The following is a 13,973-nucleotide window of genomic DNA, read 5'->3' on the forward strand; positions in this document are numbered from 1 at the left end:
GCCAATCAGAAAATAGCACTATTGTATATGGGTAAGATTTAACGCAACAACCAATGAAAAAAAGCAGATCCTGGAATTGTTCAGCATCATCCTTGCTCACCCACGGAGAAATCCACTGGAGCTGCGAGCATCACTTTGAGCACAGAGTTAGTCATGATCTCCTGTTGTAATGTTACAGCAAATTCACAACTTGTTTGACACAAACAATGGCATTGTGACTGCTGTTTCCCAGATAATCAGCATCAGTTTTTCATGAGTGTCTGTAACTTAGCCAACAGTTTTACAGCCTGTTCACTGACAACACCTGCTCAGACCAAGTAGTCTAGGCCAGTGGTTCTCAAACTGGGGGCCCTGAGATGGTGCCAGGGGGATGTCACTCTTGCCTTCAAAACTTGAGAGCCCTGTATTAGTAACATCTTGGAGGGAGACCGATTGTGTATAAAATTCACAAGCGTATATCTGCATCTTATCATATGCGAGGTAAAGGAGAAGCGGTGTGTGGTTTTTGCCATTGCAGCAATCTATCTGTGGTGAAAGCGCAAACTTTGATTAGCTTAGCTTAGCTTATGGCACCAAGTACGTATATTACGGTTTTTGTTTGGTATTTAGTAGTTTATACAAATTAAAAATTTTTAGTTTTGCTTTATCTTCATCCCCTTGATATTGGTCATTTTCTTTTTTTTTTCATCTTTTCCATTCACGGACTTTCTCCTTTTTTCCCAAGAAGCTTTTTTTTATACATCGAGAGATCAAACTCATCAAGTTTATACACTGAGAGATCTATCTCATCAAGAGATCTATCTCATCAAGAGCTCTCCTTCAGTAAACTCAGATACAGGGGAGGCTGATAGCCACTGACCATAATTAAGACCAAGCTCTCTGGTCCTCTCTGGTAGCAGGAGCCGGTCAGGGGATGTTTCAGTTTGCTCTCTACACAATCCACCTACTGGGAGTAAACTAGAAGATCAGAGCATGTTGAAGGAAACCCATGTCAATACAAGGAGAACGTGAAATTCCACTTCAGGAAAACACGTGTTAATAAACTCAGTGTACAGTCATCAGTGAGTGGCAGTATAACGTCTTAATGTACAGTAGATCTATCTCATCATGTTCTTTGTACCACTGCATTAGATCAGTGAGGGGGAAAGTGAAGTGACGATTGCCGTAGCGGGATTCCTCTAGCTTGAAGAAAGGTGAACTTCTCAGTTCCCCTTGAATCCCCTGTCTCATCAGTAACATGGAATATTGGGTGGTTTGCCCTGTTTTATATACCCTGACATGAAAATGCCTCTGTTCTGCTCTCTTTTATGCTACTGGGGAGACCCCGATATTCTTATATACATTCACATAACTGAGCAGTTGAGTGTTAAGGGCCAAGCAGTGGCAATTAGGTGGACCTGGGATTCAAAGACGCAACCCTTTCAAAGATGCAAGCATGTCTGTGGGTGTGATTTATTGCCAACTGTCCCAAAAATTTGCTAAGATGCTAAAAAATCCTGTTGTCATCAGATGTAATTATAGTGTTTCAATAATACATCATGTGATGTGCCCTCATGATGATGACTGTACACTGTATTTATTAACACGTGTCTTCCTGAAGTGGACGTTCTCATGTTCTCCTTTTATTCACACGGGTTTGCTTCCACATACTCTAATCTTCCAGTTTACTCCCAGTAGGTGGATTGTGTAGAGAGGAATCCGATCTACAGATGAGCCACAACTGTATCTGAATCTACTGAAGGAGAGCTCTTATGTTCAGTCTTGAGTCAAGCTTGTTACAAGAAGAAAAAGAAATAAGGCAATAATATATATTTATGTATGTCATCCCAATTTTAAACACGCTAAACATAACTGACCAAAAATAAAAGGGTGAAGCAAAATTCTCTTTACTGTAAAACAAGCATTTTTATTCATGATCTAAAACAATTTTTAAACAGTTCTCCTATCTATTAACATATATTACATATATTTAAAAAAGGCAACATTTCATATCAAATACATTAAAAACCACATGTTTAAATAGTTAATTTTGGAAAAAAAATATGTTAAAAACATTAATTAGATATCTATAATGAGATATTGATATTGAAGATATTGTGATAATTTGTGATATTTTATTAATTTTTAAAATTAGATATGAATATTTAACATTGTAGCATCACCAATTCTATAAAAATACGAAGTCATCAACCTCCTTAGTGGTATTTTGTCATTTCTATTCATTAACACACTTTTGTTTGATCTTCATTCTCTTTCTTATTTAACTGCTGCTTCAAATGATTAACAATTATGGGTTTATTTGTTTTATTAAAATTATTTAATAATTTATTGGTTTATTTGTATTCTTTTTCAACTCACTCACATTCATCTTTGCTATCAAGAAGCGCTCCTTTTTGCTTTTTTGGCTTTGGCATCCCGAAAGATCTATTTTGTCAAGTTTACAGGCCTTCGAGAGCTCCTATAAGCCGTTCTGTGGGGATTTTCAGGGCCTTAGGTTTTGGTAGGTGAAAGACTAAACTAACCTGATCCCAGACATAAAACAGATGAGTATTCAGCCTTTTTACTTCTCCTGACATGAATTGATACCAATGGGTTTCACAAATGGCTTGTGCTTTCCAGATGATCTTCCCATCCTGATAACGAACCCACTCACTCGCTTCAAGAAGCGGATATTCACCAAAACGCTCATTATCCTCAGGATTGTGAATCAGCACAGTGTACACAACCTGTTGTCTGAAGGTGATGGTCTCGTACATCCTGAGAACCGGCTCTTCTCCTCCACAGTTCTGTTCTTTGTACCACTGCATCAGATCAGTGAGCGGAAACGTAAAGCGATAATTGCCGTAGCGGGATTTTTTTAGTTTGAAGAGAGGTGATGTGGTGAACTTCTCCAGAAACGGCTCCTGTTCATTCAGCTCTAGTGCCGTGTTTGAGAAGTTCTTCTTCACATATCGCTTCTCTGCTGCTCTTATCTCCTCTTTTTGAATTTTTAAATCCCACCATGAGAACTCACTCTTAGGATTTCTGAACTGCTCAGACTTCAGTATCCCCCTGAATCCTGTCTCCTCGGTAACATGGGCTACATATGAAACACAAAATTTAACTGGACTTGGGTAGGGTGGGATATTCTTCACTAAGTACTTCATCATGGGATGCTGAGGAGTCACCACTTTCTTTGTCAGTCTGCATAAACTCAAGTGATGTCCTGTGATGAAGCGCTTCATTTTCAATGTGAATTCTCGCTCTATAGAAATATAACAAAAATGTACACTGTATACATATTAATAGCTAAATTATTCAATGCAGATGCTTCATAAGCTCAAACTTATGTAAATTCATGTTATAAAGCATATAAAAAGCTAAACTTTTTACCTTTTCAGGATTCGGGATGTAGATCAACTAACTGGTGCAATCCGCTTACCGATGAGTGTTCTGACCAACACTTCCTTAATATCGTGCCTTTTGCCACCCATATGAAGGCATACTGTGTAAGTGACGCTTAGAGGACAGTGACAAGATGTGTATTTGACAAGTCCTGTCTTTATTAAAGAAGTCCTGTATTTATTAAAGCTATATCATTATATATATTTAATTCACAATGCTAGAATTTACCACTTTAGCAAACATCAATTTCAGTGCAGGAAAGACTGTGGATTTTAAAACTGCATATATGTTTATTAGATGTGTTCAAATGTGCATGTGAAGGTTTATTTCAGGCCATACGTTCAATCCAGATTAATGGTTAATTAAACAATATTTAATATAAATATGTTGCCTTGTCTCTTTCAGCCTGCTTTAACACACACAGGAAACATTGTAAATACGGAGCAGATTTCTTAAGCCTGAGTTGTGTTGTGTGTTATTTCCTGTGTACAAGGAAACAGCCCTACCCTCGCCACTCTGTGGTTTTGGCAAAGTTAAAAAAAAAGGAGAAGGAGTGCGGTTAATACTCCATCCCTCATCTGATTTTAACACGATAGCATGAGATTGAGTTATGAATCAGAGACTTAATGTCACAGACATTTAAATATATAAATATATTAAACATTATGAACTTTTATATCAATTCATCGCCTCACCAATAAAGGATTAGAGTGAATTTGACAAGGTCCAAATTATAATGACTAAACGATTGGGTCAGAGCATCTCCAACACTGCAGCAGTTGTCGGTCTGCAGTGGTCAGTATCTATCAAAAATGATACACAATATTGTCATAATGTTATGCCTGATCTGTGTGTATGAATATAAATGTTTCTTCTTCTTCTTTCGGCTTTTCCCTTCAGGGGTCGCCACAGCGAATCATCTCTCTCCACCTATCCCTATCTGCTGCATCCTCAACACTTGCACCCAGTAGCTTTATATCCTCATTAATTACATCCATATACCTCCTCTTTGCCTCCTGCCTGGCAGCTACATGTCCCTCATTCTCCTACCAATATACTCACTCTCCCTCCTCTGAACATGTCCCAACCATCTTAATCTTGCCTCCCTAACTTTGTCCCCCAAACGTCCAACATGAGCTGTCCCTCTGATGTACTCGTTCCTAATCCTGTCCAATCTTGTCACTCCCAAAGAGAACCTCAACATCTTCAGCTCAGCTACCTTTAGCTCTGACTCCTGTCTCTTCTTCAGTGACACTGTCTCTAAACCATACAGCACGGCCGGTCTCACCACTGTCCTGTACACCTTCCCCTTGATTCTTGCTGATATTTTCCTATCACACAGAACTCCTGACACCTTTCTCCACCCACTCCAACCTGCCTGCACTCGCTTCTTTACCTCTTTCCCACTCTCTCCATTACTCTGGACTGTTGACCCCAAGTACTTAAACTCCTGAACCTTCTTCACCCCTTCACCCTGTAACCTTACTGTTCCACTTCCCTCCCTTTCATTCACACACATGTACTCAGTCTTACTACGACTGACTTTCATTCCTCTTCTCTCCAGCGCAAACCTCCACCTCTCCAGGTTTTCCTCCACCTGCTCCCTGCTCTCACTACTGATCACAATGTCATCTGCAAACATCATCGTCCACGGAGACTCCTGTCTGACCTCCTCTGACAACTGGTCCATCACTATAGCAAACAGGAAGGGACTCAGAGCCGATCCCTGATGCAGTCCCACCTCCACTGTGAACTCCTCTGTCTGACCTACAGCACACCTCATCACTGTCCTACAAAGAACAGAACTGTGGAGGAGAAGAGCCGGTTCTCAGGGTGCACGAGACCATCACCCACCCAGTGGGTTTGTTATCAGGATGGGAAGATCATCTGGAAAGCACAAGCCATTTGTGAAACCCACCGGTATCAGTTTGTTTCAGGAGACGTACAAAGGCTGAATACTCATCTGTTTGAGATGTCAGTTGAGACAATGTCAATTGTAAAAAGGGCTATACAAATAAACATGAATTGAATTGAAGTGAATTTCACTTGCCAAAACCTAAGGCCCTGAAAATTCCCAGAAAATAACAGGAGAACTAGGAGAACATGTAACATGACTAATGTCAATACTAGGAGAACATGTAACATGACTAATGTCAATACTAGGAGAACCTGTAACATGACTAATGTCAATACTAGGAGAACATGTGACATTCCACTTCTGGAAAACACTTGTTAATAAACTCAGTGTACAGTCATCAGTGAGTGGCAGTATAATGTCTTAATCACTTCATCGTCATCATCATGACATCACGATGTATTTTTGAAACCCTATAATTTTATCTGAGGGCAAAATGATTTTTTTTAGTATCACAATTTGATTGCATTATTAAAATTTTACTAAGGTCATAAAATAAAAAGTAAAATTATTTTTAAAAAATCTACATTTCTATATAATTCTTTTTAGAATTATTTAATTTATAAATATTTTTAGAATTATAGGCAAGGTAAGGGTTTTTACAATTTATTAATTTTGCTATATTGCTATACAATTATTGTCTATTTATTTTTCACTTCAGTTTGTGTATTATTATGAAAGTTAACAGTAATTATGGAATCTAACTTTCTGTGCTCTGCTACTGAGTCTTTAACTGCTGTCCTTTTCTCCTTACACAACCCCTTGGTAAAGGATTATTATGCTACTGCTAGTTGTGTGTGTGTGTGTGACTATATTTACATAATACATGCTAGGACTGTACATGGTAGGATACAGTCAAGTATTTCCTAACTTTTTTCTGCATGTTCTGCTTTTCTTAGTTTCAAATGCTCTCACAGAGTTGCTAAAAAAAGAGTTTCTGTCAGGACTCTGCCTGGACTTTGGCCATGTGCCTTTTGTTTATGTTTCATGTTCACGTGTCTGCCCCGCCCTTGTCTTTTCCGCCCCGCCTCTGCACACCTGTCCCTTATGTTTAATGATTATTTGTATTATTTAATTGAGCCGCGTTGCCTCGTGCAGCGCGGAATCCTATTGTCTCCTGTTCTTGTCTTCATGTCTGTGGCCTGTTTCGTGTTTCTTTAATTTATTAAATCCCTGTTTTTGTTAAGCTGTCCTGCGTTTGGGTCCGTTTTTATCCCGCGTAGCTGACAGTTTCGATGTAAAAGTATATATATATATATATATATATATATATATATATATATATATATATATATATATATATATATATATATATATATAACTAATAAGATTTACTTTTAAATAACGAAGAAAAATAATAAATTGTTAGTATGGTGGGGGCACAGTGGCTTAGTGGTTAGCACGTTCGCCTCACACCTCCGGGGTTGGGGGTTCGATTCCCGCCTTCGCCTTGTGTGTGTGGTGTTTGCATGTTCTCCCCGTGCCTCGGGGGTTTCCTCCGGGTACTCCGGTTTCCTCCCCGGTCCAAAGACATGCATGGTAGGTTGATTGGCATCTCTGGAAAAATTGTCCATAGTGTGTGATTGCGTGAGTGAATGTGTGTGTGTGTGTGTGTGTGCCCTGTGATGGGTTGGTAGTGATTTTGAAATAGTGGTGCTGTAAAAGGGGAAGTGGGAGCTCAGTGGTTAAGGTGTTGCTTTAGTGCTCGAAGGGTTGAGAGTTTGAATGATGTCTTGATGTTTTGAAGGAAGTTTGCCCAACCACTAGAAAGAAATAATATTTACTATTCAGCCCCAAAAGGAAAAATCTCAGAATAATGTGTGTAAAATCCAACAGATTTCCAGAAGCTCACATCAATGGAAATAATTTAATTGGAAATGGAAAAATGTGAGGCGTCACTGTCACAGACAGGTCTTGTAGTTCATAATCGACTGGATGCCCTGCCACATACGCCGAGTGTTTCTGCTGTCCTGTTTCGGCCGTGGATTCTCTGGGCGTGCACGCTCTTTGCCTCTCTGATGGCTCGGGACGGTTTGGCCCTTGCTGTTCTTAATTCTTGTCCCCTGCTTTGAAGTTTAAGTCTGTAGACTTCAGCAACACATGGACCTTTGCAGTCATCCACAGCTGCTGGTTGGAGCGTGTGGTAGTGTTGTAGTATACTCGAGATCGGTCTTGGTCTCGAGACCACTTTTTAAAGGTCTTGGTCTCGTCTCGGAATCGACCGCATTTTCACTCGGTCTCGGACGAAGAGGATTTCATTTCAAGTCCGGTCAAGACCAAAACTGAGGGCATATCACGAAATTATTTGTTAACATCATTACTGTGATTGGACAATAAACTTCCGACCAAGAGCTTGACTTGTATCTAATTTTAAACGTTTTTAGTTTTTACTCCCCTCCCCTTCCCACCAACCCCCACATCGCATCACACTCCACACGTGAAAGCGGGAGACAGGAGAGCAAGCTGTGCCGTCACCGTGACCGTGGCTGTCGGAGAGATGTCAGCCAAATCTTCTGTTATACAATTTGGCTACCTAAACCACAAAGAGTTCATCTGTAAAAATGCATCCAAAAGAAAACATACAGCAGTGTGTAAGTTCTGCAACGCAACGCTTTCTGAGACGGCTGGGACCACGTCAAACTTCTATCGATATTTGGAAAGGAAGCATAAAGAAACGTCAGCTAAGTGCAAGTAATGCTGGCAAATTTTGCTGTACTAAAACTCAAGTTCACCCCTCCCTCCCCATAGTGCTGGTCGATATTAACCAAAAACATAAGTCAAATCACATGTGAGATATATTTGTTAAAACAAACTGATCATAAATAAAATGCAAAAACAGGGTTTCCTTCCATGTTGCACAATAAAGCTACACAATAACGTTACCAACATGTAAATTAAAAATATATAATAATTATTATATAATAATTTGCCTACTAAGCAAGACTTAATGCTTGGATCTGTATGATACATATTCCCTCTCCTGTTATTCACATTCATTTAAGACAAAATGGACTGTCTAGAATAGATTAATATTTCATGGAGATTAACATTTTTACGGAACTTTGAGTTTTAAAATGTGCGCGAGCAGAAGGAGGTGGGGATTATGAGCTTTACTGGGACCAACCACCTGGGGGCGATCGAGGCGTTTTAGCTTCAGTTTTTAACAGGCGTGTGGTAGGCTTGCTGTCCACAAACAAACTTAATTGAAAAAATAGTGTTATTAAATTATATCAATGTACACTATATTTCTTTACTTTATGTCATCTATAAGATATATCGTGATATATAGATTTGTCACCCATCCCTACCTCAGGCTCACCAAAAGAGACTTGGCTAATAGAAGTTTAATCACCTTAAAGATGATGTTATTTTTAGTCTTATGGTAAGAAAATAAACTGGTTTGACCATATAATACCATTTCAATTATATCCTTGGGTAACTTGTGTAAAAAAATAGTTTCCATAATGCCTTTGCTGTGCATGTATTGTGTTGTGTGTTTTATATGTGATATGATTTAACAATTTTATTCGGTTTTGATACTTTTTTATTTTTAAGATTACTCTTTTAATGTGATTATTGTTCATATCACCAAATATCTTACCAGTTCCTCCCTGAATTTTTAGGTTCTTGGAGTACAAGGCAGGGCAACAGACAGATGTCACACAGCCAACTATAGCATCATCGTGTACACAGAAAGTGCAGGTGTACAGCCTACATTCACCAAGACAACAAGCCATCAGTAAAGCCATTATCCAATATTTGATAATTGGGTGTTGTCTGCCTCTGTCACTTGTGGAAAATGGACATTTTAAACACTTTCTTGAGATTATGGACAATAAGTACACACCAATCTCTAGAAGAACAATTTCTGAGAAACAGATACCAGTGTTGGTAAAGACTGTCAAGGAAACTGTTTTAAAGAAGCTGGAGTCATCTGTTTCTTTAACAACTGATCTCTGGTCTGATCGTAGGCTGCGCTCCTTTGGAGTGACTGCCCATGTGTGCAACAAATTGAAGGATTCAGATTCCTATGCACTTGAATCGTACTTGCTGGACTGTAGGCATTTTACAGGCAGACATAGTGAGGAGCGAATTGCTTCTGCCTTTGAGGAGATCACAGAGGAATATGGTATACGTCAGAAGATAAGTTATATCATCACAGACAATGCTGCTAATATGAAATGCACTTTCAAAGTTCACATGCCACAACAACAGTCTGATGACAGTGAGAGTGAGGAGGAGAATCTAGATGATGAACACTTGTGGGAGGACATGAATTTAGTGGAAGACACAGAATTACCATGGTCATCAGGTGAACGTCTTTCCTGCTTTGCCCACTCTCTGCAGTTAGTTGTGAATGACAGCATGAAGGAGGTAAGGGCCATTTCCCGCACCATAGCCAAAACATCACGGTTCACAATGCTGTTACATAGCAGCTCACAATTTAAAGAAAAGTTTGAGGCTATGTTTGACTCTAATAAGACCATTCCAGCAGCAAACACCACTCACTGGAACAGCACGTTCAAACAAGTACAGGCCCTCACAGCTCTGGACCACAAATCTCTAAATGAAATGTGCAGTAAGGACTATGAGAATGTGACGTTTAGTGCTCATGAGTGGAACCAGCTGAAGGAACTGAGTGCGGTTCTTGCTCCATTCTCTAAGGCAACAGACCAGACAGAAGGGGATAAATCAGTTACCATCACCATGGTGGTTCCAACTGTCCTGGACTTGAATACACACCTCCTCAAGATGGAGGATACCAGAATGCAGTGCCGGCCATTAGTTAAGACCCTCGTCAGTCTCTGGTGAAAAGATTCTCTATAATTTCTTACCAAATCAAACATGGCCAAAGAGAGTGGAAGAGAGGAACCTTTTAGCCACAATGTGTACTTCTTAGCTACCATGCTGGATCCACAGTTTGGCTTAAGTTTGGTGGATCTGGATGTTAACAATGGGGGAAATGCAACATCAGTGAAGAAACTCCGAGATGAACTGAAGAAGACACTAACAGGTTAATATACAGTAAATTCTTATGCAGTGAAAACAATAGTCTTGTAATTTGCAAATCTTAAAATGTCATACATTTTTTAAATAGTAGTTCTTGAAAGGCCTTAAAATTTAATTCATGGGGTTTTAATTTTTAACAGTTTATTTTTGTCATAAAACAAACTGATTAATTGCCTATCATGGTCACCTGTAGCGATAAATCCAAGAAAAGTCTAGTACTTGCCTATGTACTTAAGTAAAAAAGTAAGGCAACAGTTAGATGTATTACAGTAGAACTATATCTGACCTAAATAAATATACTGGTCATACTCGAATAATTTTAGTAACTTCTTACTAAATCTGACTAATCTTACTAACCTGCCATATTCCTACCTAAAACTGACCTCTGAGTCTGCACTGGAACAAAGACCCTGTACTTAAGTTTATATTAACACACAATGCTCATTTAAATAAGAAAAAAAAGACTTGTCTAAAAATCATTCTTAAATTATTTTTAAATTTGTCTTAAAAGTATAAATGTAACTCTCTGATATGTGCAGACATTCTATCTCTTTACATCTAACCAATTTATTATGTTTTTGCTTCTCAGACACTTTGATCTCAGAGGTGGAGAAAATAAGCAGTGAAGGAGAAGCAACTCACTCAGAGGCCATGAATGTGGATCCACCCAGTGATTCGCCACCAGTCAAATTCCCGCGCCTTCTGTCCCTCTACAAGGCTCACAAGAAGCGCAGCTCAACAAGCCAGGATTCAAGTATTGAAACACAGATAAGCAAATACTTTGATGCGATCCATGATACAGATACTGACACTGATAATGCACTCTCCTTCTGGGCCAAAAACCATGACAGATACCCTCAACTCCACAATGTGGCCATGAAGGTGCTGTCGGTCCCTGCCTCCTCTGCACCAGTGGAGAGGGTTTTTAGTAGAGGGGGCATTATAATGAGACCCCATCATGCACGTTTGGGTCACAAAATGTTGCAATCTCTAATTTTTCTTAAATGTACCCAAATGCTACTTTAAACAAATTTCCCATTGATATTTGATTTTTTTTTTCTCGTTAACTAGAGCTTTATGTTTATCCTTGGTGGCAAGCTTGTTAGGAGTGTTTTGCCACTGCAGTTCATTCAGGTTTGGCATATAATGTCATCAATGTTTAAGGTTTTCCCAATTACAATTTTTGTAATTTTATGGCTGAAACACCTACATTGTGTTAGGTGGATGGCAAACCATGGAAAAGGAGTTCTGAATAAATGGTTAAGTTAATTTCAGCTCTTAAGTGTTTGTTCGCATTTATTTGCTTAATAGAAGAAAAAGATAAATTCCCACATATCTGCAATGCCTTTTGATTATTTTATCAAAACTTCTCTCTTACACACCCACACACATGAGAGAAGTGCCAATCGTATGCATATTCCACATTTTATCATAAGTGTGTCATGCATTGTGGGGACTTGCACTGGTCTTGGTCTTGACTCGGTCTCGGCCTGTCTTGGTCTTGGTCTTGACTTGGTCTCGACCCTTCAAAGTCTTGGTCTTGTCTTGGTCTCGGTTTAGATGGTCTTGACTACAACACTAGCGTGTGGTGATGTTCTTGGAGACGGTCACGTCATCAATGCACTTGCGATGTAGCTGGTCACTGATGTCCTGTATTCCTCCGAGTGGACAGAATCGCCGTTGGTTACAGCCTCCCTGGAGATGTTCCAGTTACGGTGTGTAAGGAGGAAACCTTTGCTCTCTAAGAAAAACATGAAGGCCAGATTGAAGTTTGCCAAAGAGAACAGACAAAGACCTCTTAAAAATAACACTTCATGATTTTACATTTCTCTGATTGGTAATCTTTATGTTAACTTTTTTTAAGGAAGCTGTAATTTATTTCTGTTCTAAAGGAGACCAGTAATTCCATGTATTTGTTTCCGTTACAAAAACCTTAAAGGGATAGTTGACCCCAAAATGAAAATTCTGTCATTATCTACTCACCCTCAGTTTGTTCCAAACCTGTATACATTTATTTGTTCTGCTAAACACAAAGGAAGATGATTGGAAGGATATCAGTAACCAAGCAGGGATGAGGTCTGTTTAGTTACTGATATTCTTCCAACTATAAATGGTAGTAAATAATGACAGAATTTTCATTTTGGTGTAAACTCTCTCTACAGTGGTCAGACATATTTATTACTTTTGTTTTTAAAAGTTACAATTACCTTTGTTATTTATTACTTTGTTATTTGTTCTATTTAATACACTTTATTTTCTGTTTATTATACAGTAACTGTAAAGCAAACAAATTATTGTGATTGTTAAAGTAACTGTTCAACTGTAAAGACGATCTTGTCAATCTTAATTAGTTCCTGGATTGGAATAACAATAGGGAAATAAACCGTGATGATTTTTTTCATTATTGTTTGAATGTACATGTGACTTTTTTTTACAGCACAAATTTCCGAAACCCCAAAGCAAACAGTCTGTTCACCTCCGGGATCTTTTCTATCTCAGAGATCTTCATGCTCATCTCCCAACACCTCCCCTCCTAGTGTGAACTGGGTGGACAGCTTTGAAGTCCCATGGAATAAGTTTCCTGAGGAATTAATGCAGGCACTTGAGAGACAGAAAAGACCAATTCGTAGGATGTCGTGGCCTAATGGTTAGAGAGTTTGACTCCTAACCCTAAGGTTGTGTGTTCAAGTCTCAGGCCGGCCACGACTGAGGTGTCCTTGAGCAAGTCACCAACTGCTCCCCGGGTATCCTGCAGTCCAGGATACATACAGCTGCATTGATTGTGAAGTTCGATTTATGCCCCTCAGTGAAGCTGCTGATTCAGCAGTTTAAAAAAGAGAAGATGAGGAGTCTGTCACAAACAACTGACTGGAATGAAGAGGAAGTGAAAGTTCTCATGAAGTCTACATACTACAGTCAATGAAAAGATGATGACAAAGGAACAGACATGAAAATCCTCACTGTTCCAGGTGTGTGTTCACTGCTGTGTGTGTTCACTGCTGCGTGTGTGTTCACTGCTGCGTGTGTGTTCACTGCTGCGTGTGTGTTCACTGCTGCTTGTGTGTTCACTGCTGCGTGTGTGTTCACTGCTGCGTGCGTGCACTTTGGATGGGTTAAATGCAGAGAACGTATTCTGAGTATGGGTCACCGTACTTAGCTGTATGTCACGTCACTTGATGACTGGCCATTTTTGTTTCAGGAAAGTGGAATGGAAGTGCACTTTAAAGACCTCACAGGAATAGCACTTAAAGAGACCTTCCTGAACAGCATTGATGGAAAAGGAAATAGGCTGTTGAACTTCATGAGGAATGTTTGTGCAAACAAGAACAAGCATGTCTTACAGGCTATCACAAAATTACAAGTTTTGAGAGGACAGACAAATGGTTGCTCTGAGGATGTGAAAGACATGATTCTTCTACTTCTCTCCTATTTTGATGAATAAGAGGAGCTCCTTCATCATTATGTAGAAGAGACAAGCCTCGCAAAAAGGATGTAGATTCAGAAAACCTGCCTGTGATGCCTTGCATTATTGTGTGTGGTAAGTATAAGTTTTTACATATTTTCCACAACACAGACTAAAAAAACTCAGTTTACAAAAATAGTCCAGTTCAAAAGTTTAGATACCCTAGATGCTAAATACTGGACGATATTACATAGATCATGA

At 39.1% G+C, this 13,973-nt stretch overlaps 2 protein-coding genes across 2 annotated transcripts; one reads left to right on the top strand and one right to left on the bottom strand.

Annotated features, from left to right (window-relative positions):
* Positions 1-2,438: 2,438 nt before the first annotated feature.
* Positions 2,439-3,464, bottom strand: LOC132852461 (uncharacterized). Its single transcript, XM_060879683.1, has 2 exons — positions 3,373-3,464; positions 2,439-3,244 (listed from the first exon to the last, which is right to left on the bottom strand). Exon 2 carries the CDS (start codon positions 3,222-3,224, stop codon positions 2,439-2,441), a length of 786 nt encoding a protein of 261 aa, XP_060735666.1. The 5' UTR covers positions 3,225-3,244; positions 3,373-3,464.
* A 5,663-nt stretch (positions 3,465-9,127) lies between these two features.
* Positions 9,128-11,335, top strand: LOC132852462 (uncharacterized). The gene is made up of 2 exons (XM_060879685.1): positions 9,128-9,611; positions 10,899-11,335. The coding sequence occupies exons 1-2, from the start codon at positions 9,128-9,130 to the stop codon at positions 11,333-11,335; spliced, it is 921 nt and encodes a 306-aa protein (XP_060735668.1).
* The last annotated feature ends 2,638 nt before the right edge of the window (positions 11,336-13,973 follow it).

The sequence above is a fragment of the Tachysurus vachellii genome, chromosome 10, assembly GCF_030014155.1.
Source record: "Tachysurus vachellii isolate PV-2020 chromosome 10, HZAU_Pvac_v1, whole genome shotgun sequence".
Classification (NCBI taxonomy): Eukaryota; Metazoa; Chordata; class Actinopteri; order Siluriformes; family Bagridae; genus Tachysurus; species Tachysurus vachellii.

Coding starts and splice junctions, on each gene's coding strand:
- LOC132852461 (XM_060879683.1), bottom strand. CDS start 3,224: ATGAAGCGCTTCATCACAGGACATCACTTGAGTTTATGCAGACTGACA.
- LOC132852462 (XM_060879685.1), top strand. CDS start 9,128: ATGGACAATAAGTACACACCAATCTCTAGAAGAACAATTTCTGAGAAA. Junction 9,612..10,898: donor AGAATTACCATGGTCATCAG/GTGAACGTCTTT, acceptor TTTGCTTCTCAG/ACACTTTGATCTCAGAGGTG.